The 25,235-nt window shown below is 47.5% G+C and overlaps 2 protein-coding genes and 2 long non-coding RNA genes across 4 annotated transcripts; 2 read left to right on the top strand and 2 right to left on the bottom strand.

Moving 5' to 3' along the window:
- Positions 1-527: 527 nt before the first annotated feature.
- On the bottom strand, positions 528-10,290 carry LOC140686093 (uncharacterized). The gene is made up of 2 exons (XR_012059593.1): positions 7,971-10,290; positions 528-2,301 (listed from the first exon to the last, which is right to left on the bottom strand). It is a non-coding gene; the product is annotated as an uncharacterized lncRNA (long non-coding RNA).
- A 184-nt stretch (positions 10,291-10,474) lies between these two features.
- LOC102525174 (keratin, type I microfibrillar 48 kDa, component 8C-1) lies at positions 10,475-14,874 on the top strand. The gene is made up of 7 exons (XM_006219240.4): positions 10,475-10,962; positions 11,163-11,245; positions 11,582-11,738; positions 12,406-12,567; positions 12,662-12,787; positions 13,115-13,335; positions 14,453-14,874. The coding sequence occupies exons 1-7, from the start codon at positions 10,615-10,617 to the stop codon at positions 14,589-14,591; spliced, it is 1,236 nt and encodes a 411-aa protein (XP_006219302.1). The 5' UTR covers positions 10,475-10,614; the 3' UTR covers positions 14,592-14,874.
- Positions 14,640-19,082, bottom strand: LOC140686094 (uncharacterized). Its single transcript, XR_012059594.1, has 2 exons — positions 18,489-19,082; positions 14,640-17,400 (listed from the first exon to the last, which is right to left on the bottom strand). It is a non-coding gene; the product is annotated as an uncharacterized lncRNA (long non-coding RNA).
- An 891-nt stretch (positions 19,083-19,973) lies between these two features.
- On the top strand, positions 19,974-24,071 carry LOC116277779 (keratin, type I cuticular Ha3-I-like). The gene is made up of 7 exons (XM_072938717.1): positions 19,974-20,393; positions 20,496-20,578; positions 21,063-21,219; positions 22,261-22,422; positions 22,517-22,642; positions 22,814-23,034; positions 23,616-24,071. The coding sequence occupies exons 1-7, from the start codon at positions 20,046-20,048 to the stop codon at positions 23,692-23,694; spliced, it is 1,176 nt and encodes a 391-aa protein (XP_072794818.1). The 5' UTR covers positions 19,974-20,045; the 3' UTR covers positions 23,695-24,071.
- The last annotated feature ends 1,164 nt before the right edge of the window (positions 24,072-25,235 follow it).

Consider the following 25,235-nt stretch of genomic DNA (forward strand, 5'->3'; position numbering starts at 1 on the left):
CTCATGGACATAGAAAACAAACTGTGGTTACCACGGTGGGAAGGAGGAGGAAGGATAGATTAGGAGTTTGGGATTAACAGATACACATTACTGTATATAAAATAGATAAGCAACAAGGATCTACTGGAGAGCACAGGGAACTATATTCCATTTCTTGTAGTGAGGTGTAATGGAAAAGAATCTGAATATATATATATATGTATATATATGTATATGTATAACTGAATTGCTTTGCTGTACACCTGAAACTAACATTGTAAATCAACCACACTTTAATAAAAATAAGAATTTAAAAAAATCTTCAAAAGTGAAGAAAAAAATCTCTTTTAGCAACTTTCAAATATACAATACAGTATTCTTTTTTTAAAATTACCTTTTTTTAGACTTAAAAAATTTTTTAAAGTTGTTTTTGGGGGACAGTAATTAGGTTAATTTATTTGTTTTTAGAGGCAGTACTGGGGATTGAACCCAGGACCTTGTGCATGCTAAGCATGTGCTCTACCACTTGAGTTATACCCTCCCCCCCAGTATTCTTTTTTTTTTTAAGGTGGACTCTTTTCTTTGTTTTTTATTTTTTTAATTTTTGGGGGATAATTAGGTTTACCTATTTATTTTTAGAGGAGGTACTGGGAATTGAACCCAGGACCTTGTGTATGCTAAGCATGTGCTCTATCCCCTTCCCGCCCTACAATACAGTATTGTTAACTATAATCACCATGCTGTACTCTACATCCCCAGCACTTACTTATCTTATAACTGGAAATTTGTGCCTTTTGACCACTGTCACCTAGTTCACTGACCCTACCTCTGGGCAACCACCAGTCTGTTCTCTGTGTCTATGAGTTTGGTTTTTCCCCCCTTAAATTCCACATACAAGTGAGATCACACATTTTTGTTTTCTCTGTCTGACTTATTTCACGTAGAGTAATTCCTTCAAGGTCCACCCATTTGCATCAAATGGCACAATTTCCTTCTTTTTTTTTTAATGGCTGGAAAACATTCCACTGTGCATATGTATATTGCATTTTCTTTATCCATTTGTCTTTTGACTGACAGACTGTTTCTATGTCTTGGCATTGTCAATAATGTTGCAATGAATGTGGGGAGCAGCTATCTTTTTGAGATAGTGATTTTGTTTCCTTCAGAAGTGGAATTGCTGGATCATATGGTGGTTCTATTTTTAATCCCTTTTTAATTGAAGTATATTATATTAGTTTCAGGTGTATAGCATAGTGATTCAGTATTTTTGCAGATTATACTCCATTATAAGTTGTTACAAGATAATGGCTATAATTCCCTGTGCCATGTAATATATCCTTGCTGCTTATCTATTTACACATAATAGTTTATATCCGTTAATCCCACACCTTTAATTTGTGACGTATTGCAGAATATCCCATGCACGTGGATCTAAAAACTAATATAAATGAATGTATATGCAAAACCGAAAAAGACTCACAGATATAGAAAACAAATTTGAGATCACTAAAGGGGAGAGGGAAGGGAGGAGGGACAGATACTCATTTTAACTCAGTTTCAATTCCTTGCCCAGTTTCTGAGCCTTATAAACCTCTTTATTCTGGCAATGACACTGTTGTCCTCCTGTTGGGGGTGGGGTGGGAAACTTTGTGGAGGTCAAGGTGAACAAGAAGAGGCTCTGGATTGGAAAACTCACATTGAGACGAGGCTTTACCACTTTACAGTGGGCGTGACCTGAGAAACATGAGTTCGTATCTCTGGTCTCAGTGGCTTATGTATGTATATATGTATGTGTGTGTGTGTGTATGTGTGTGTGTATGTATGTATGTATGTAAAATGAAGATAAGAACACCCACCTCTCATGAGGTAGGAAGGATTAAACAATACATCAACAAGTCCCCTAACACACGTGATAACTGCTCCATAATTGACTTTAGAATCAAAGAAGTAAGGCAGGAAGAGGGTCTGCAGCGACTCTGATAAGACAGATCTTTTGAGGTCCATGGTAAAGGTCTTATTTGAGATGAAACAAGACTGTTGTTCGTTTCTGTTTGTGGTTGATTTCTTGAGCTCACTTTTCTTGGTCGGGATCAGGCACGGTCTTCAGAGCCACCCTCGTCCTGACATTTTCTTAGACACCCTATTTCAAACACCCATGGCTCTCCTAGTTACGGTTGCTTCCTGATGGACAGGACCACACCAAGCTGAACCAGCCGCGTGTCAGGTATGTGCCTGGCAGATGGGAGGTGCCGGGAGACGTGTTGGATGAATGGACTAATCCGAGTCTTACTGCCCCTTAAAGTGAGGCTGAAAGGCAAACAACTGAAGAAAGAAGAAATAAAAATGTAGAACTTATTGATAACCAAAATCCACAACATCAACCAAGAACCAGTTTCTTCCTTGGATAGGTCAAGGCTACTGTTGTCAAAGAAGTCTGTCCCTCTTGCTACTCCAATGGCCAACAAGAATGGTCACACCGTCAGTATGGACACATCAACATGGAGGCCAACTCCAGTCAGACATCTAATGCCTGAAAAGACTTTTGTTCTTTTAAAAATAATAAAAATCTTCTGACTTCCCACCAACAGCCAACGTGATACCAAAGTGCCAAGAGGCACCTCAGATTCATCAACATTCTGTTAATGAGGTGAGGAACACTTGTGAAAACTCAACAGCTGAGTAACAGGATGATGGTGCAAGAGCAGGCAGACAATCAAGGCAGGGAGGTCAAAGCATTGAGCCCATACCCACCTGGGATGGGATATAAAAGGGCCAGGAGGGAAGGGGTTGTCAGACTCAGTGCTTGGCCTTCCAGGCGCATCCTCAGCCCAACACCATGACTTCTTCCTGCCTCAACACATCCCACTGCCTGGGCTGCACCAACACTCCTGGAGCAAGAACTGTCTGCGTCTCCTCCACTGACATTGGACACCAGCCTGGGGCAGAGGTCCGCCCTAGCAAGTGCCAACTGAGTCCTTGTGGGGACCACCTCTCTGGGCTGACCCAGCCTCTGCCTGCCCCCCAGTTGCAATGCTGCCTGCCCCTTGCCAGGGACCTGCCACATTCCCGGCAATGTCAGAATCTGCAGGACCTGCAGTGAAGGCACCCTGGACAGCCACGAGAAGGTGACCATACAGTTCCTAATGACCGTCTGGCCAACTACCTAGAGAAGGGGCACCAGCTGGAGAGGGACAGCGTGGAGCTGGAGACCCAGATCCAGGAGTTGAGCAAATGCCACGAGTCCACCGTGTGTCTGGCCCACCAGCGCCACTTCTGCACCATCGAGGAGCTTCAGTGAAAGGTAGGGCGTGGAGCAGCCTGGGTGGGGTGTGCTGGGTCTGAGGAAGGGGGGAGGACATGGCCGGCAAACACCCACTGAAGGCTCAGGGAGTTTGGGTTCTTGGATTCTCTTGAGCATGAGTATAGATACCACATGAGTAAGAAAATTTAGCAAAACCTAAATGCACTGAGCTCTCAGTATTTTAGCCCCTGTGAGGGGGGTGAGCATCTGGGAGTGTAATGTGGTCCAAAAATGAATGGTGTGAGCCGCAGAGTTCACGCACCCCCTCCTCCACATCCAGACAGCCCACCAGGCTCACGGGGTAGCAATTTGTCCCCAAAGGTGGGGTCTGCAGTGCCACCCCCTCCTTTTAGGTCATTTTCAATAAGAGCTCTCTGCTTTTGCTAAATTGTCTCTGGAATATTTCCAGCAGCAGGGATTCCTCACTCTCAGCATGTAAAAATACTGCATGAGGCATTTGTATCTGTTCTCTCATTTTAGTTCCTCAGCAGCGCTGTGACAGAGGGAGGGAGGAGAGTACCCCTGTCAGCAGTAAGGAACAAGCTCAGGGGCTGAGTTTAAATTAAAGGCGTGGCCGGCCTTGGCCTGCTCTTTCTCTGCCAGCCTTCCCCCCCCCCCCCCCCGTCTCTCTGCCATGTTTCTTTCCACGTGGGAGAGAACACTGGTTTTGCACGTGGGCGCCCTGAACTCTGGCTGCAGCCTTGCTGTGAACACTGGAGGGACTTCTAAGGTCTAATCTCCTCTTCGCTCTTCCAATTCTAAAGTGTCTATTTCTTTTGGACTTTTTTGCACTTCTCATGCTAATGTTTAAATGCCTTTTTTTCTCTCCGTAGGCTCTCCTGCAACCCATGTACCAGCCTCCAGCACCCGTGTGGCTGTTGCAGCCATTAGCCCCAGCTCTTCCTGCTTTTCCTGGTCTCCCCGGGCCTCCTGTGGGCCCTGCTCATCACCCCGATGCTGACACAGTCCTCAGCCAGAGATGCCGGAAGCTGGGAACCAGCCTTGGCTCCACCCCCAGGCCTGCCTCCTGGGGGTCTTTCTTCCCCAGCCAGCCTTGGGGAGACTGAAGCCAGGCGGCGCTTCTCTGTTGATGGACTTTCAAATCCAGCAGCTCAGCCCTGGCCCTTGGATTTGTGCTTCGTCTCTTCAGGGTGTTGTGAGTGCTCCAGTTTCTCTCTTCTATTGCCTCCCGGTCTCTCTGAGATGGTGCAGGTAGCCTTGCTTTTATTTTGCTAATAAACTTTCCTTCTGCAGCACAAGGCTCCCTGTGTCTGCTGGTCTCAGTTTCTCCATCCTAGGCTGAGAGGGATGCTGGGAGCTCCCTGAGCCAGCCGTTCCCGCAGAAGCAGGGGTTGTGGCTCACTCACCAGAACGGTTCTGGGAGAGGGCGAAGCCCCTGAGGACGGTGGTTAAAAACAGGACTGCAGCAAAGTGGCACAGATGAGAGATTCCCATCTCTTGACCTGACCCAGTCTGTTGAAAGCCAGATTCACAGAGCTTTTAAAATACAGAGTTTTTAAAAATAAAGATTAATACAGACTAAATAAAATCCTCCTTTTATCTGGTCCTTGTACAAAGGAAAAACGCAGGGCAGAGGTTCTGCCGGCTCTACTTAAAGTTAGCTTTTGTGATCCCACAGCCCTGTTGAGCAAGGCATTGTGCTGGGGTTTTATGGACATGGTGACACAGGGTCCTGCAAAGAGGGAGCAGCTGTTACTATTCTCAGCTGGTGGCTGAATGAAGGTTTGAACCCCAGTTTCTCTGAACCAGATCCAAAGCCCATACTTTGGAAGCTTTGCAGGGGCAAAAAATTAAACATGAGAAGGTTTAGGGTCGTGGTTCTGAAAGTGTGGTCCTCCAGTCAGTAGTATCAGCATCACCTGGGAACTGGTAGAAATGCACATCCTTGGGTCCTCTCCCCAGACTTTTTGAATAAGCAGTCTGTTTTGATCGAGCCTTCCAGGTGATTCTGTGCACACTCAAGTTTGAGATCCACTGGGTCAGGGGGTATATTTGGGGAATGAGATGCTGACTGGCCAGACTCACTGCAGAAGGGACTGGCCCTACTCTCCTGATAGGTCTCAAGGGTGAGGAGCTCTTGATCCCATGGAGACAGGCTGAACATGTTAAATGATGGTAATTGCTGAGCCTGACACACCCATCAGTCTAGGAAAGGCCACCCACCCAAGCTCCCCCACAGGCTCCACTGGCGAGTCCTTCTGGCCGCTGCCCAGCTTGGAACAGAACCAGAATAGACACATGAACAGACACCGGAATAGACACATGAACCAGAAGCTCTGTATTTAGGCAGCCGTGGCCGAGAACAGCGCGTCTCCAGAAAGCAGCCTCAGAGCTGGCCACGCTCTGAGTTCCCTGTGACTGGAGACGTTCAAGGATGGCATTTACAACCACCTGGCGGGGATGCTGAGAAGGTCGCTCAAGCCTCTGATGGGGCTGGATGAGATGGTTGTAGAGGGTCTCCTAGCCCCCAAATTCAATCTCTTCCCTACTTTCTAGGTCTTATAAATCAGTGAAACTCCAAGTGGAGCCAACACACTGACTCCAGTATTGGTTCTTGTCTTTCCTCTCTATTCCATGAACTCTCTGAATCAGAGTAGCTTGCTGAGAAATTTACAAAGTCCAGCTGATGTTTGTTGAGTCCAGCCCATCCTGATGTGGGAGTGACCATAGTCCCAAATCTCTGAGGAGGAGAGAGCTTAAGCCAGGACTTGGTCGCTGTGTGCCTCCAACTGCTCTCAAGACCAGAATCCTACCTGTTGGCCACTATCTGTGTAGACAGGACTGATTTGCTTGGGAACCATCAGGACTTCCATCACAGGAAGCTATGGAAGGGCCAGAGGCTGTTATCCTCTTCCTTCCTTCACCTCCACTGTGCCTCTGCTCTTTTTCCCAAGCGTAGAGGTGTTTGGGCACAGGTGACACATTCTGGCGATACTTATCCAAGAATATGTCCCAACAAGAAAAAGCAATCTTGATCAGTCTTAATTTAGCACCTGGCCCAAGCACCTTCACCCCTTCCTTTGTACTTAAATAGCTCCTTTCATCCAACAAGTTCAAAGCTGTCTAACAAAATAAAGCCACATATTCTTGCACCATGAGAGAGGCAAGCACTGTCCTTCCCATGTAAGGAGAGGGAGAGGTGAGTCACTCAGTGGTAGAGGGGTTTTTCTGGTGACATGGAATAAGTCAATGGGGCCCCTGACTTGCATTTCTTAAGTTCATGTCCAATGCCCTGTCATTTATAATTAAAATATTGGCTTTGATGAGTGTGTGTGTGTGTGTGTGTGTGTGTGTGTGTGAAGTGGTTCGGGTTCCTGGGAAGGAATACAGTGGAGAGAGGATCAGTATGCTTGAGGGGGATGTGAAGCGCTTCCCTGGAAACCAAACAGTCTATCATTACTATCATCACTATCACATTACTATCATCACCACCACAATTACCCTTTCATCATCATCACCATTATCATCACAATCACTGTCATCACTGAAGCTCACATTCTTTGCACTCAAGCTCTTGCTATGAGTCAGGCATTGATCTAAGTCAGGGATAAGTTTACATACATACACTCATTTAATCCCGACAGAAATCCTACGAAGCCAATATTATTGTTATCCCCATCTTGCAGATGAGGCACTAAGGCTCAGAGAGGTTAAGTAACATGCTCAAGGTCACACAAGGATTTAGAGCCAGGCAGTCTGCCTCCATCAACTGTGCTCTTAACCATTGTCCTTTACACAGGCCAAGTCTCAGATTGTGTCAGCAGGATGACAGAACCATAATTACCCCAATATTTTGATGTTTTTTCCTTGAAGGAAGTGTTTATGCTAGAGAAACCATTTCTGAGAATTTATGCCATAAAGAGTGGTACAAAGAATGAAAGTTCCATAGGATCTGAAAATAGCTTGAGGACCCTGGTGATTTTAATGGTGGGGAATCACCAAAGAAGGCCAGTCCACCCACTGCTGTTACTAAAACCAGTTGTTCATTGAGGAAGAGAAATAATCAGAATCCCTTGTATATGTTCATCATGTTACCATTCACAAATCACTTTCATTGTACGTTCAGCAGGACTGAAGGCTCTCAGAGGGCAGGGGCACGCCATCCCCCTCACCATCCTTGGTCCTCCCCTCCTCCACCACCCCTTCCTGTCCCCAATCCTGGGACTACGCCAGGCGCTTGGTAGAAGGTCAACAAATAATTGCTACCTTCAATGTCATATGTACAATTTCCTAATTACATCAAATGCAAACATATTTCCAAATGTCCATCTCACACCTTTTAAATATCTCACCTCTTCATCTTGTTATTTCTCATACATTTTTTGGACCTATTTTAGCCTGAGTTGTTCTCTAAAAGAAAATCTGCTACAGGAACTATAATTCTTCTGTTTCAATTTTGTCCCATGCCCAGCATGGAGAAGCTGCTCAATGAGTGTGTTTGAATAAAGCTGGACTAAATAAAAAAGTGGGTTTGACAGTCCCTTGACTGCTCAGTTTCTCTCTGAATGACTACAATTTGCAAGTATTTCAATGAGGAGATCTGATAACCATGGAGTCCCATTTTACCCACTAATTCAAGAAGCAAATTCACTCAAGCCTACTGATATTCTGAAAACATTATAAGAAAGAAGTTGGGTTTACAAGGGATGGTAGCATTACGTTTACTTACCAGCCAGTCGGTCTGCTGTCTCCCTTCTGAATTCTTGTGCCATTCTGTAGGGATAAAAAGGAATCTCCGGGAAAAACCGGCAGGTGACAGGTGTAACCTGTTCTTTGCTTCCTCTTCTGTGTGGTTGCTGACTGGTCATAACCTGAAGCCATGCCTTGTTCCTTTCTTCCTTTCTCTTCCCCACATTCCTTCATTCAGGAGCCGGCAGCGGTGCCCCTTTTAATAATTTTGCCACCTGGGTGTAGACAACAGCGCATTTCTCAGCTACAAACAAATCTCAGACTGGATCGTGGAGGTGATGCTCTGGTCTGAAAACCTTGGAACAATGTCATTTCTGTCTGAGGCTGCAGAAGCTGTGGCCCCATGTCTGCAGATCTTTTCTGAGTCTTCGTTTACATCTTGCAGGACACTCTGCAAGGTGGACCGCTTTTCAGTCCACCAATTAAGGTGTCTCAGCGATTTCTCAGTTTTCCATTTTCCAAGTTCCTTCATTTGAAGATGAGCTGTTCAGAGGATTCCTTCCAGTTTTCTTCCTTGCCTCTTCTTTGTGTTCTTCTCTTTTATTAAACACACCTCTCCCTGTCCCCATCTCTCCCCATTTCTCCGGTTTCCCTGCATTGTATGCAATTCTATTTCCAATTTTTTTGTCCACCCAATCCTTGAATCTTCTTTATACTTAGAACCTAAACATTCTCCTTTGATTAAAGCCTCTATGGTGCTCCACTGGCCAATCAGCAGACAAGGCCAAAGAGCTTGGAGGATGCTCTCGGCATTTAGTCTGTGCTGCGGAGAGGGAGGAAGGCAGGCTTGTGGAAATGGTGCCTTGCTGCAAAGCCAGTGCTCTGGATCTGGTTGATGAGAGTTGGGAGGCAGGAGGCCTGTGCTGGTCCCTGAGAGTAAATGCCCATCAGTCTGATTTATGGCCTTTTTATTTGTTCCAGGCCCAGATGAGTGAGACAGGAGCTCCCAGTGACTGCTGCTGCCTAACCTTGGAAAGTCTCGGTCATGCCTGACTCAAGACCTATCTCTTTCTCCCCCTTTAATTGCCTTGGAGGAAAACAAGGACATTCTGATATTATTGTAAGTCTAGGGCTTCTCTGTACTGCAGTGGGGCTTTTGGTCCAAACGGCATTATAATAAGTGGTGATAATGGCTTTGGAGAGGGTAGATGAAGGACCTTTTATGTGAGACTCAAGCGGAGCATCGTGTGAAAACTATCATGAAAGCTCGCTCAGGGGAAGAACTCCAATAACTTGTCAATAAAACCACCTCTGGCGAGCAGCCAAAATCACAATGGAGGTTGGGGAGTGGCTCCCTGAGATGCAGGTGGAACCGGGTGGTGCCTATAATCATGCAACTTATAGATATTCAGAGCTTGGGTCACCCTTTCCTCTGACCTTCTGGTGCCTTCCTTCACCTCCCAAATCAACCCCAAATGACTCCAAGCTTCCTTGCAAAATCTTCTTCTTATGTTGTGTCTCTGCATTTTCTCTCCTTGGTGCCCAGGTCCTGGGATTCAATTGTGTGACCACAGATCCTCCCCTTGGTACGTTTCAACCTTTGGTTCTTCAATCAGATTGTACGGAACCCAGTAAGGCTGAGCATGGGAGTCCAGGACAGGAGACGGTGCGTCTCCCCCGTGTGTCAGTTATACTTGGAGAGTTGGTCAAAACGTTATAAGTCTAACTGGAAATTTTAGGACGATGTTATGTTAAAGTCACCATGAAGTTTTCATGCTTGAGGAAGCTCCTTTGGGCTGTCCCCCAACTGTTTCAAGTACTGCTCTGTGCTAATGCTGTGAATAACTCAGCGGAAAAGTTGGACAAGCTCTGCGTTATTCCTTTCTCACATCTGCTTCCAGATACTTTCCCCAGATACTTTCTATGCATTTCTACGGTTCTCTCAGCTTGTATTTTTTTCAGCCTTTTCTCCAAACAATCCTCTTCTTCCAAAACCTTCTCTGGTGTCAAACTAATTATCAAAGCTTCTCTCTTTAAAATTCCCCTACAGTCCTTTTCAGTGATACGCAGGCAGCATCACATGAACAGCGGTTCATCCTTCTCAGCCATGGCCGAGTCAGTCCTTATCCACCTCAAGTCTTCCAAGGCTTGGGATGCTACACTGAAAGATTCTTCTCTCAAAGCAGATGGAAGGGGAGTCCGCTGCTACCCCTTTGTGCAACCTATTCCTTGATTCAATCCTAGTCCCTCCGTAAATGCTGGGTGGGCCAGGAGATGATTATGGCTTTCCCCAATCACGTGACACAAAAGAATGTCATTGGATGGGCTAACTTCCAATTAACAAGGGCAGAATCTTGGGCTCGACTGGATGGCCTCTTTGAAGGTCTACTTACTGCAGGACTCTAATTTCAGGGATGCACAGTCTGGAGAGGAGTCCTGGCTTAATAAGAAGCCCAAGTGAAACATTTTATGGGACAAGGGACTCTTCTGAGGGAGGTCAATAACAGACTGAAGAGGAGAGCATTTGAAAAACAGTGAGGAAGTAAAATGAAGAGAGACATGACTTCCTGTGTTCACACCCTCTGTGGAACAGGTATAAATGCTCCCCAGAGGCTGAGAACTCATTGGCTCCTTGGCCAGCTTGGGCTCTGTCTCCAGCCAGGTGCCCCGCACCGTCCAGCACCATGCCTTACAGCTTCTACCTGCCCAACCTGAGCTGCCGCTCCAGCTGCTCCTCCCGGCCCTGCGTGCCCCCCAGCTGTCACGGCTGCACCCTGCCCGGGGCCTGCAACATCCCCACCAACGTGAGCAGCTGCAACTGGCTCTGCGAGGGTTCCTTCAATGGCAATGAGAAGGAGACCATGCGGTTCCTGAACGACCGCCTGGCCAGCTACCTGGAGAAAGTGCGGCAGCTGGAGCGGGACAACGTGGAGCTGGAGAGCCGCATCCGGGAGCGGTCCCAGCAGCAGGAGCCCCTGGTGTGCCCCAACTACCAGTCCTACTTCCGGACCATCGAGGAGCTCCAGCAGAAGGTGAGGGGGTGGGCTGTCATCTCTAAGCAGGGGGAGTTTGCGATGATTCTCACCCTATGAGAATTGTGTTTCCTGCTTCTATGCTGCCATGATTCTTGCTTCCTCCTTTTCCCTTCAACATGGCTCTTTGAGCATCTTTAAAGAAGTCAGTGGTTCTGTATTTATTTTCAGTCTTCACTTAGCAATCTCTCACTCCCCAGATCCTGTGCACCAAGTCTGAGAACGCCAGACTGGTGGTACAGATCGACAATGCCAAGCTGGCTGCAGATGACTTCAGGACCAAGTGAGTTGTTCAGGATTCACACTGGTGCCCACACCTTTTGTTCAATCTCTAGTTAAAGAAAAGGGATTTCCATAGCTTACTGAACACAGATCAATCCATCAGTTGTGAAGGGTTCTGTGGAGGACTGGGGGGAACTGAAGAAAGGAATCAAGAGGACTCAAACCCATCTGTTTATTTTTGGATCAATACTGGGTCTTGACTGAGCCTCCAGAACCCTCATATCCTGGGTCTACTCATGGCCAAAAATGGGAAGACAAGGTGAATGGGGTTATCCAAGATCATTCCTCTGGGTCTTTAAGGTCTGCCAGTGACTGCTCTGAGCCGATCCTTGTGCAGGTATGAGACGGAGCTGGGCTTGCGGCAGCTGGTGGAGTTGGACATAAATGGCCTGCGTAGGATTCTGGATGAGCTGACCTTGTGCAAGTCTGATCTGGAGGCCCAGGTGGAGTCCCTGAAGGAGGCGCTTCTCTGCCTCAAAAGCAACCATGAGGAGGTGAGACCAGAACTTGACGATGAAAGAAAACATTGAGAGATGAAACCTATCCATGTTCCCAGATAAGCTGTATCTTTCACTCAAAGCTAGTGCATCACTTGAGTTTCCCAGAGCACGTCTATGGGCTTGTGATGGGCTGTGGGCTGCTGTGTTACGAGGCTTAGCATTGCTCATCATGCTGTGCGAAGTCATCTCTCTCCCTCAAAGGCCAAAATATTGAACCTGATTGACTCGGAGTCCTCACTTTTTCAAAGCCTTGATGAAGAATGATCTGGGCTTCCTCCTCTCTCCTGGGAGGGGCCATAACATAATTTTACTTGATGGTAAGAACTGTTTGACATACAATCTGAAATTGTACAGCCGATTCTTTTTAAGAGGTCATCTGCAGCCAATCTGCAAACTGGGGAAATAGGGCATTAGGCTATCCTTGAGTGGCACCCAAGCAAGTCGTTGGAAATTCTTTTTGAATCCAAATGCCATGACACAGTCATGAGGGAAGGAGTCTTACACATGGAGCACAGACCATTTGGCCTTCCGCCATCACAGACTGCTCCACTAGAGGTTTCTTTTCCAAGGAAATAGACTAACGGGACTTCAACAAGCAGTGCCATTTCTTAGGTCCACTCTTCATTGAGGATAGTCACTCTTGCATTTTCTGCATCCACAGGAAGTCAACACCCTGCGTTGCCAACTTGGAGACCGCCTCAACGTGGAGGTGGATGCTGCCCCCACCGTGGACCTGAACCGTGTGCTCAACGAGACCAGGAGTCTGTATGAGGCCCTGGTGGAGACCAACCGCAGGGAAGTGGAGGAATGGTTTGAGAGGCAGGTGGGTATCTCAGCACATGGCCACTCAGGATCCTTGGCCCCTCAGGGCTCTTCTGGCAGGGTCTGATCCTGGCTTCTCCCCTTTGGTGTTTCAGACTGAGGAGCTGAACAAGCAGGTGGTGTCCAGCTCGGAGGAGCTGCAGTCCAACCAGGCAGAGATCATCGAGCTGAGACGCATGGTCAATGCTCTGGAGGTGGAGCTGCAGGCCCAGTACAGCCTGGTGGGTATTGTTCAGCTTCCTGGCGAGAAGGTGATGTTGGGGGATCAGAGTCACTGGGGAGCCCTTGGAGCCACGCTCTCCTTAATTCTTTTTTTTTTCAATTGAAGTGTAGTCATTTTACAATGTTGTGTTAATTTCTGGTGTGTAGCAGAGAGATTCACCTTGAATGTGCCCACTCTCGGCTGATCTGGGAAGCTAAGCAGGGTCAGGCCTGGTTAGTAATTGGGTGGGAGTCCTTTAACTCTGGAGGCTTGTGACTTCTTTGGAACCCACAGAGAAACCCTTTAAGGAGCAGCTCTGTGACATTCCTCACCTTCCCCTCTGCAGAGAGACTCCCTGGAGAACACGCTGACAGAGACGGAAGCCCGCTACAGCGCACAGCTGTCCCAGGTGCAGGGCCTGATCACCAACGTGGAGTACCAGCTGGCGGAGATCAGGAGTGACCTGGAGCGGCAGAACCAGGAGTACCAGGTGCTGCTGGACGTCCGGGCCCGGCTGGAGGGCGAGATCAACACGTACCGGGGGCTGCTGGAGAGCGAGGACTGCAAGTGAGTACACAGCGGCAGGTGTTTGGCAAAGCCATGTGCACATGGCCGTACTTCTCAATTGGACTCCAGGCAAAGATTGCATCCTTGGAAAGGAAATTATGCCTTCACACCCCAGACATGCTCAAACAGAACTCAGAAAACAAAGTGGCTATCGTTAAAACATAAAATGGCAAGAATTGTTTGATGTACAAACTGAAATTGTACAGCCAATTCTTGGCATTCTACTGTGGTAATATTGATATGTGATCAATGATATTTCTTACATTTTATAATACCGTGTTGTGTAGAGGGTATATTTGCACATGCTACCTTATCTGGTCTTGCAATTACCACCAGGTAGGTAGGATCAGTATTCTCCTGGGTCACCAGCTAGAAATGGACAGTGCTGGGAGTTGAAATGAATTTCTGAGTTTCTGTCCAGCAGTGGCAGCACTATATGACAGGCAGACCATTAGCATCGATAGTGAGCTTTGTGAATCTGTTGCAGCAAAATGTGTTACAGCTTAGTGTTACAGCTCAGTTGTGACAGCAACCTGGATCCTGACGAGAGACCAAGCAGCACTTGGAGGGTTGGAGAATTCAGGTTTATTACACAGGCGGGCCCAAAGGAGTTAACACTCCAAGCTCGGAACCCCGTCTGTAGGTTTACACAGGCTTTTATAGGCTGCCAGTCTAGACTTTGCAATGTCATGCAAATAAGTTGTAACAAAGTTGACTAATTAGGAATGAGCTTTGTAGAAGTGGACCAATCAGGAGTGATAAAGTGGACCAATCAGGAGTGAGCTTTATGCAAATAAGGTGTTACAAAAGGACCAATCAGGAGGTAGCTCAGGGAACCAATAGAATCTTAGGGGTAAGTTCCGCTTTCCTAGAAGCAAGCCATTTTAGAGGCAAAAAAAGCAAGATAATGGTGCTGGGCCAGGGAACCAGATGGTGCTGGCAGGAAAATAGTGGCCCTGCCTGGGGGTCCTGCTGTCTTTTTCATGGGGCTTCTCACCTCAAATCTTCTCTGTTATAGGTCAGGCCAAGCCCCAGTGGGCAGACCACTCTTGGGGTCTCTCTGGTATACATTACAAGCCTCCCTCAATTCACTTTCCACATCATTCTTTTTCTCCAGGTTGCCCTGCAACCCCTGTGCCACGACGGACGCGTGCGGCAAGACCATCACGCCCTGCACGCCCTGTGCTCCTGCCGTCCCCTGCACCTCCCATGCCCCCCGCTCCCGCTGTGGTCCCTGCAACTCCTTCATGCACTAGAGCCCAGGGGTTGCCAGAGCAGCAAGGAGGCATGACCTGGGGTTCCAGAGCTTTGACGTGGCCCTGGTTCATTCCGCTAAAAGGGCCTGAAAACAAAATTTGCATGGCTGGAGCTGCCCCAGAGATGCAGTCAAGAAACTCACCCAACATACTCCAGACGATTCCTGCCCCAGCCTTTCCTTTGTTTGGGGCTGTTTCTTCTTTGTTTGCCCAGAGAACCCTCCGAGGTGCCAGCAGCCCTCCCTGGTAACCGCCTAATAAACTTGATTTCCCTGGCAAAGCAGATGCCTTTCTTGTTGGTATTCATTTGTTTCACCACACCCATCACTTGAGCACTCTATTAAAAGCCACTTGAAAGCAAAGCCATATAATGGCCTGACTCTTGGATACGAGACCCGTACCATGCCTGGCGGGCAGATGGCTGTCCTGGCGCCTTGGCCTTGTGGGTGAGGCAGGGTGGCAGGAAGAAGGGCAGGGCAGCTGTAGTGTGGCCCCTATCTCCCCTGGACCATTCCTGGGTTTTCTCCCTCTCCCACCTTGATCTCCTAGAGCTGAGTGTATTCAAACATAAAGTGAGGAGGCATGACCTGGGGACTGGAAAGGGGCTCTGGAAAGCTCCTCTTTTCTCAGCTGGCACGTTTTAGGTCCAGCATCGTATCATCTGGGTTACTGGTGGTCCAGGCAGCCTCAGGACCTCTCCCTATCCCAGCGAAGAGACCCTCTGGCCTGTGTGCTGTGCCCAGGACTTCCTCCTTCCTCCTTTCCTCCTGATCTCCCCGCTGGGGATCATTATCAGCCTGGACTCCAGCTTCTTGCTTCCCCTGCCCAGCTCTGGAGCTCCATTGTCTACCTTATATACAAAGTTTCTCTTTAAATGGATTTCAAAAAATCAAACCCCTCCTTAAAGTACAAAGGTTTGCACTGAGCAAACTGGATATTAAAAATGTACAGATATTGTTAAAACGGAAAACATGCTTTGAACAGAGAATGGAATAAAGGAAAATTCTGGCCAGGGACAAAGCTTTTTGGATTTGTAAATTGTCATGTTTTTTAAAAACAAAAATCTCAAGCTTTGTAGCTACAGCTTAATTTTGTAAATAAACGTATTCTACACCCCCTTAACTACTCCCATGTGGCTTTTTAAGTATTCAACAGGTGCTCGTTCATCATCACACACACCAGGACATGGTTCTCAACTTGATTGTGTTTTGGAATTACCCGGTGCACTTGAAATTCGCTGAGGCCTGAGTTTGCCCTCAGAGTGTCTGATTTAATTGGTCTGGGCTGCAGCCTGGCCACTTGGAATTTTAGAAGCTCTGAAGGTAGTGAGCCAGGCTGACAGGTTACCAGAATCTGGGTTCTTTCTGACTTATCTTCTATCAGGGTTGTGTCCTTGGACAAAACACATAGCTTCCCTGAGCCTCAGTTTCCCTAAAGGTAAAGTGGAGGTGACAGTCTCTTCTCCACCTGCTTTATACACTTGCCAAGATGATCCTGGAAGATTGTGTTTATGGAAAGACTTTGCAAACCAGATATTTTTATGATGATTAGTAATCACTTTGATTATTGCTGACTTCACACATAGCTAAGATTCTTAAGGATAGAAAAACATGGTCTTTTTTTGTTTGTTTCATGCCCAACATTAGAATGTATACACCATCCTTTTGTCTTTCACACCATCATTTCTTCCTTCAAATCCCCCACCCAGCTCCATGCTAGGAGTATATGCTCTACTAAACATTATTTGATACTTTTTGGCCTCAGAGCCGTCTTCTACTGGGGTCCCATTCCTTCTCAGTGGGTATGTTAATGCTCTTTGACCACCAATTCTATTGGCTCCTGGCTGTCCTGGTCTGAACTCTTAGCCCACAGGGCGTATCACTCTCACATTTTGAGTTTTCCCCAGGCTTACACCCTGAATGGTTTTGCTGATTTTTTTCCTTTCTGTTTCCCTGAAAATTTTATATCTGCCATGGGATAGAACCAATGTACTTTTCCCCATCCTTATATCTGGGGTCAAAGCTATGGTTTGAGTTCTTTGGGGCCTGAGGCTGCTGTCAGCATCTCCAGGGAGAGCAGGGCTGTTCCAGATGCACAGCATTTTCCTTGGTATGAGCCTGTCCCATCACTTCCAGGAGTCATGCCTCATCACAAGCTTGTGGGATTGATCACTTTTTTACCCCCAGTTTATTAAGGAGCAAAGCAATATGCAGGAATCCTGGGTGTGTCTTCCTCTGTCCTCAGAGCCAGACTCAGGATGCATGATCTTTGTTCTGCGTTTTCTCCCAGTTTTGGTGCACCTTGACCTCTAGGCAGTGTCTCATCCCTCTAATTCACAACAAGGTGTGATGAGCCAGGCTGACTTGAGTCTATGCACCTGTGTCCTTTGGACAGGTTAAATTTCTTCCCAAGGTCTTCGATCCTTCATCTCTGATACTTGATGACAGTAATGGAATCCAAGCACCCAGAATTTGGGGTGAGGATGGAATACTATGTGTGAAGGGTCTGAGTGGACCACCTGACTAGAAAGATATCTATTGATATTCATTTCCTTCCTACATCACTGTCTGGTTGTCAGTTTTCTCCTTCATTAATTCAGGACTTTCCAGCTTTAGATTTCTTTGATTCTGGAAACAGAACTTACTTCTGAGGTGAACTTTTACAGGGCTAGGCAGACGTGCTTTCTCCCAGATTCTAAATCACCCAGGTCATGCCACCATGCATTTTCATTTGCTTCACTGCTAAGGAAAAGCAATCTAATGTCCAATCTCGACAGATCAACCAATTGTGCAAAAGGATAGCAATTTCCCTGTGGAAAAAAGTAAATGAGTGTAACTTGGTCATTTACCAAAGTTCAGGAAAGTACCATAGAGAGTGGCTGGGTGGAAGGACTGCTTGGGCAGAGAGGCCTTTGGAGGACTGATGAGGTAGGGGGAGTGGGGAACAGAGCCCCACTGGGGACCAGAAAACTATAAAGAGAGGGGAAGTGAGCAGAAATGGATCTCAGGTTTCCTTCTTCTCACAAACTCAGGGAAGCTTCTGTGTTTAGGCATTCAGGCTTAGGAGTTAGACACCTGGATCATTCAAATCCCAGCTCTGCCACTTCTGGGCTTTGTCTTAGGAAAATTCTGAGCCTTTCCCACTCTGTTAATTTATCTGTAAAATGGGAACAGTTTTATAGGCCAATCTTACAGGGTGGTTGGGATGATGAAATGAGAAATGTGTCATAGCACTTAGCACGTATCAGTTGGGCACATGACAAATATTCATGAAATGGTGGTGCCATCACCAGCATCGCCATCACCACCATCATCACCATCATCAATACCACCATCATCATTGTGATGAAGGCTCACACACAGAGCTGTGAGGCTGGAGGATTCCCAGAGGATGAGTAGAGCCCATTTCAAAGCCAGTACCAGAAAGGAGGCTTTGGTGGTGACACAACTTTCCTCAAGAATGCCCCCAAGGCAGGTATGCAAACCCTACAGGATCAGGAACTTGGCAGAGAAAGTAGGGACATTGGGCCATCTGCCAAATTCCTGTTCCAACCACTAAGTTAATGTTAAAATTTGCATTTTGGTTGGTTAATTCATGACTATGGTTCTGTGCTCCTAGTGCTCACAAGGTAAGGGAATGAGGTTTGGCCACCATTGGGTTGACACAGGCAACATGTCCAGGTGACTGCTCAACAAAATTGAAGGTTTACAAAATTCTTCATCTGAGCCATCTGGGCCAACAGTCGGAAGGAGGAAGGTTACAGAAATAATTATAATCACCCTTCCCCCGTATTCACACACAATGTCTTCCTTAACATTCAAAGCAAAATGATGAGGTGGGCAGCATTACTATTAATGAGATGAGGAAAAGAAGAGTCCAAAAAGGAAACTGACTTACCTGAGCGCATATTGTCAGTGAGGATGTGAAGCCAGGTCATCCAGTTTCAAACATGGGCTTTTTTCTGCTTCTCCCACACTGCTGTTAAGGTCCAGACACAGCCTATTGAAGTGCCTCATATTGTGTTCCAGGAATAATCTTTTGGACTTCTTTCTGAACCACGATTTCGTTTCTCTATGGAGCAAAGGACAAGCAGAGTGACAGGGACTAGAAGGTGATAATGGGGGAGGCTACTTTGTTAATATTCATTACTGGGCAATGGGGGAGACTCCCTAGGGTTTGGAAGGATCAAAGAGTATCATCCCAGAGGTGCGCTGTCATCACTTCTCAGGAATGATGGGGTCAAGCTACACTCTCATGGGTTCTGTGACTTGTTTGGGGCATCTCAGGCTGACAGAGTCACACCTTTAGGGGTATTCAGTGCTGTTGTAAAGAGGAGTACGTCTACGAAAAAGGCAAGAGAAAGTTCCAGAGACTTTGAGAAGAGGTTACTGTGGTTACAGAGATGGCTCTAAATGCCTGATTCTGGTTTTCCTTTCTCGTTGAGTTTGAGGTAATATACCACATTTTCATGTCCACACTGACTGTGGACTATCCCTACCCTCATTTTCCTTCTAGATATTTCTTCTCATTCTCACCTTTAAGGAGATTACTGCATCAGTGATAGTTGGTAAAATTTTTCTGCAAAGGACCAGACAGTGAATCTTTTAGGCTTTGCAGGCCATATGGTATTTGATGCAAAAACTCAACTCCGTCATTGTAGTACAAAGCAGCCCTAGACAACACCTAAATGGATTGGCCTGGCTGTGTCCCAGTAAAACTTGATTTACCAAAAAGGCAGCAGGCTGAACTGTGGGGTGTCACATACTGATCTCTGGCTCAGGGCTACTCCCATCTCTCCAGCTGGTTTCATTTTCCAACCACGAACACTCAAGTATTTTCAGCCTCTCCAGGTGTTGACAAATTCGCTAAGCCCCAGTTAATACTCTCACTGAGTAAAGCTCAGCATCCGTGTAGTTAACACAGGATGAATTTCTGCTAGAAGGACAGGGTGAACTGAACAGTGAAATGTGGGCAGACTGACAGAAGATATGCTCGAGAAGACTGTTCACTCCAGACTCACCTTCCGGGGAGTCTAGGGGCAGGACCTCATGGGTGAGGAATTCCTGATTCCTAAACAACTCCACCCCATGTCCCTGGCTGTCCTCCCTTCTGAGTAATGGGGAGAGAAACTTGAGGCTGTGATGATTCTGCCTCCTTTGAAGCCATCTGATGAAACTCTGATATCACCAACCACTAGCACCCAGGAAGAACCTGGTGTGACACAAGCTGAATGGAATAATTTTATGGGTTGAGGGGGGACTCTTTGGAGGTATCTAAATAGCATATTTTGGAGAAAAAAATTAGCTGAAGCATTAGGAAAGGCAACTATGCTGTATGCCAAGGCCCCACCCACCATGAAGGGTATAAAAGGACCATGGAGGGAGGAGAGACTCAAACCTCACCCACCTCCACTTCCGTCGGGTCACCTCCTCTTCCATCACCTCTCCCAGCACCATGCCTTACAGCTGCTGCCTGCCCAGCGTGGGCTGCCACTCCGGCTGCTCCTCCCGGCCCTGCGTGCCCCCCAGCTGTCACGGCTGCACCCTGCCCGGGGCCTGCAACATCCCCGCCAACGTGAGCAGCTGCAACTGGTTCTGCGAGGGCTCCTTCAATGGCAACGAGAAGGAGACCATGCAGTTCCTGAACGACCGCCTGGCCAGCTACCTGGAGAAGGTGCGGCAGCTGGAGCGGGACAACGCGGAGCTGGAGAGCCGCATCCGGGAGTGGTCCCAGCAGCAGGAGCCCCTGGTGTGCCCCAACTACCAGTCCTACTTCCGGACCATCGAGGAGCTCCAGCAGAAGGTGAGGGCCTGGGCTCTGAGGGGCACAGCAGCAGCTTCCTGACTTTGAACAAAAAGACACGCTCAAGTTCAAGTGGTCCTCACTGTAGAATCTTGTTTTCAGATTCTGTGTGCCAAGTCTGAGAACGACAGGCTGGTGCTGCAGATTGACAATGCCAAGCTGGCCTCCGATGACTTCAGGACCAAGTACGTTGAGATTTTTGGGCTAGGTGACCTCCAAGGCCCCGATACCCTATCATGGTCCCGTGGGCCTAACGTTGCCTAGAAGGGAAGAGGAAGCCATGTCTCCTTTTTAATTTTTCCTCTTAAGGCTGTAAAACCGGTTTCATGTGCTGTTTGATCTTCAGCCTTAATTGCTCTTTCTGGAAGGCCTTAAACCCCCAGATTCAGAAATTAACTGTTCTCAGGGAAAAAGATGGGTTTGGTGGTATGTTAACCAACAAAATTGAGAGAAGTGAAAGAGTCCATCTCATGGGTGCCTTCTGGCATCAGGGTGAATCTGGGGCCTCTCCAGCCTGTCCATATAGAGCTCGTGGGAGGCGTGGAAGGGAAGTGGCAGAAAACTGTGTCAGTGCAAAGAGAGCCAGGACGATCCCATCCACACAAGACATGGGGCAGGGAGATGGGCCAACTCCCTGGCTCATCCTCCCACTGCCTCCTGTGTGTGCAGGTACGAGATGGAGCGTTCCTCACGGCAGTTGGTGGAGTCGGACATCAACAGCTTACGCAGGATCCTGGACGAGCTGACCCTGTGCAAGGCTGACCTGGAGGCCCAGGTGGAGTCCCTGCGGGAGGAGCTGCTTTGCCTCAAGCAGAACCACGAACAGGTGAGAGGAGAAGGGAAAAAGAGGCCTCAGAGCTGAGCCTTTCGTATAGGGAATCTGGCAGTTGCTGCCATCAGGCTCCCTGGGCTGGGACCCTTCTCTGAAGAAGGTCAGTTCAGGGAGGAGTGATGCTAGCGCCATACCGTGGGCTGAGTGAGCTGCGAGGATCGGACGGCGTTGGAGATGCTGGGGAAGGACATCCTTTTATTGACGCCTGTTCTCTGCTGGTCACTGTCAGGTCCTGAACTTGGTGGTAGGGATGGAGGAAAAAAAAAAAAGAAAAAAAGAAAACATTCCCACGTGTCATGAGGATGACCGTGATCCTGTGTGGGCATCTGGGATGGTCAGGGAGGCAGCTGGACCCCAAGGAAGTTTCAAACTCTGTGTCCAGTCTTATTCCACTACCTTGAGTTGAGGCATTTAGCAATGACCCGCTGCTTTTAAATAGTAAAAACACACTTTTGCTGTCTGTCTTCCAGGGTGGGCGTTAAGAGTGGGAAGTTTTGATTTATCTTTTGACTGTCAGACTTGCACAATGGATACTTTATTACAGAAGCATTTGTTATGTATAAACAATATTTATATGTATATAACCCCCAAGTTCTGGAACCATCCAGTCTGCCTGAAGGGAGATTGGGAACCCTCCTCAGAGGCATGTCACAGGAAGGAGGAAGAGTTTAATACTCGGTGTTCCAGTCTGAGGGGAGGACTGAGCAAGGGCCCAGAAGCGGCAGGGTAGGGTATTCCTGAGTATGGATGGGGAGGCAGTAACTACAGGCATGTGATGAGAAGTATGGGAAGATGTGCATATGCCACAGAGTTTGGACTTAGTCTTAGAGGAATGTGAGCTTATTTAAGTTCTTTGGGGAAAGGAATTGATGTGATCCCTATCTGGGTCTATTCCTGCACAATATCCCTGTCATTCTCTGTGAATGATCATGTTATTCTTTTCCATGCATTTTGGGTAGGATGTGCTCACTTTGCTACAGAAGGAAAACGGCAGATCTATTTCTGTGGGTTCATTCCTTTCTCTTCCTCTATCAGGAAGTCAACACCCTGCGCTGCCAACTCGGAGACCGCCTCAACGTGGAGGTGGACGCCGCCCCCACCGTGGACCTGAACCGTGTGCTCAACGAGACCAGGAGTCAGTACGAGGCCCTGGTGGAGACCAACCGCAGGGACGTGGAGGAATGGTTCGCCAGGCAGGTGGGCATCTCAGCTTGTGGACACTCAGTGCCCTTGGCCCCTCGGGGCCCTTCAGGCGGGGTCTGATCCTGGCTTCTCCCCTTTGGTGTTTCAGACAGAGGAGCTGAACAAGCAGGTGGTGTCCAGCTCGGAGCAGCTGCAGTCCAACCAGGCGGAGATCATCGAGCTGAGACGCACGGTCAACGCCCTGGAGGTGGAGCTGCAGGCCCAGCACAACCTGGTGGGTATTGTTCAGCCTCCTGGTGAGAAGGGGAGGTTGGGGGATCGGAGTCACTGGGTTGCCCTTGGGGCCAGGCTCTCCTTAACTCTGGAGGCTTGTGACTCCTTTGGAACCCATGGAGAAGCCATTTAAGGAGCAGCTCTGTGACGTTTCTCACCTTCCCCTGTGCAGAGAGACTCCCTGGAAAACACGCTGACGGAGACGGAGGCCCGCTACGGCTCCCAGCTGTCCCAGGTGCAGGGCCTGATCACCAACGTGGAGCACCAGCTGGCGGAGATCAGGAGTGACCTGGAGCGGCAGAACCAGGAGTACCAGGTGCTGCTGGACGTCCGGGCCCGGCTGGAGTGTGAGATCAACACGTACCGGGGGCTGCTGGAGAGCGAGGACTGCAAGTGAGTACGAGGGGAAGGAATTTTGGAAAAAAGAGTGGTGGGACCATATGACATTGTGGGCACACACATGTTGGCCGTATTTTCAACTTATCAAATAGCACACGTCCATGGAGTGTCTATTCTGACAGTTTAGTAGATGTGGAAGGTCAAAGGTGAATGGCATTCCTCTCCTGCCTCAGGGAGCTAACAGTGGAGGGATGCTGGTAGAGACTGTTACTCAACTCTTGGGGAAGGCAGACTGTGTTACATTCCATGAGATCTCAAGAGCATGAGATAATATTTTTCAAAAGGATAATTCAAAAAATTTTTTTCATCTCAGTTTATTCTTCCTTATCATGAATACTTGCTAGCTGTTCATAACACTCTCATTATAACTCATAAGGTATATAATTTTTTCTCAAAAGGATAATTTTTTACCTCTGCACATGGCATTCTGGGACAGGGAGAGGGATTCGGTAGCAATCAAATTTGATTCCAACTAACTCCAGCCTGAACTGAGAATTCAGATGTGTCTCATTAAGCACCTTCCAGCTCTCTCAGTTCCTCTCCCCAACTCATTCTAAACTTCTGTGTCCTCCCAGACTCCCCTGCAACCCATGCGCCACCACCAATGCTAGCAGCAACTCCTGCGGGCCCTGCTCTCAAAAACGTTGCTTTTAAAACTTGCATCCTCTTTGAAACTGACAATGGAGCCTAGATCAAGCACAGGAAAGGTCCTACCTTTGCTGGATCTCAGTTACCATTTGGATCCCTCGTCAAGCCAGCTGTGATATTTCTACACATGGAGACGCTCCCCAGACCCATGAGCTAAGACACACATCATCAACTTCCAGTGTCTGGAAAACTCCCTCTTGCTAAAGGTTGTGTCTATCTCTGAAGACGTCCAGCTCTCTGTAATCTGAGCTCCAGGTTTTACTTTAGGGCATTTCCTGTACGTATTATGTTCCCTGCTTTCCTAGCTTCTTTGGTAGTCTCTGGAATGCAAGGAGGCTACTTCATTTACTCCCCAATAAACTTTATTTCTCTGGCATAGTAAACGTGTTTCTCATTTGTATTCATGCATTGTAAAGTACTTGTCATGACTGTTTCATAAAAATACCTCTTCATTAGGGGGATGACAAGGGTTCAGTGACTGAGCCAGCCATTATATTTCACTGGTAAATACAGATGGAAAGGGAGGGCTGTCCTCCTGGGAGGCTCCCACCAAGGGAGACCATGCAGAAAATTTGGCCTTTAAAACTCATGTTCTTCTTGCCTTGGATGCAACTGTGAGAATCCTCCCCAAATCTCACAGGTCTCTCTCATTCCCACCCCATCAGTCTAGAGTTCTTTGCTTCCATTTCTCCCTAACTGTGAAGACTAGCTTCTGTAGAAACTGCTCAAAGAGGAACTACTCTCTCCTCTCAATCTCTTGGCTGTACCTGCATCACCAATATAGAGACCTGCCCTTCCCTCAAAAGGTACCTTCAATGACCTCCATCACCCTTCACACTCTGGATCCTCTTGTTGTATCTCCAACTACCTGTTCTTGGTCTCCTGATTAGTCTGTCTTCCTCTTTCTTTCTCAAATGCAGGAAATGTCTAGATCCTTGACTCTATGTTTTTCTCCTTCTGCATCCTGGTTATATCCTTGCTCAGGGAGAACTAGCACCTCTACACTGATGACTTCCAATCTTGCTCTCACCTCTGCTTAAGTTCCAGGTCTTCACACAAAGGACAGTTTCACTTGGTATCAAAACGTTACATCACATTGAGTTGGACTAAAACTTATCTTTGCCGAACTGGTCCATCTTGTTACCTACTTGTTATACTCAACATTTTGTCATCTGAAGGTCCTTTGCTGCAGACAAGTGTTCTCTTTATTTCCCTCTCTTCAAGTTTATTCTTTTCTCTAGGTTTTTGCTCATATCTATAATGTTCTTCCATAACTGCTTTGTCATTTCATTTTCTAAATTCTAGGAGAGGCCAATGGTCTCAACCAGCAAACATTAATTCTACCCCATCCCACACTTGCTTCATCTCGGAATTCAACACTTTCCATTCTGTTGGCCAACATTTTAGTGGTTCTTTCAATTGAATGCTGACTGACACAAGTGCAGTCAATCATCCCTTGTGTGTGCCAGTACCATGTGGGGGGCTGAGAACACACATATAAGTGAACCCCATCCTGGCCCACAGCACGTTTACAGTCTAGAGTGGAT

The sequence above is a fragment of the Vicugna pacos genome, chromosome 16 (genome assembly GCF_048564905.1).
Source record: "Vicugna pacos chromosome 16, VicPac4, whole genome shotgun sequence".
NCBI lineage: Eukaryota > Metazoa > Chordata > Mammalia > Artiodactyla > Camelidae > Vicugna > Vicugna pacos.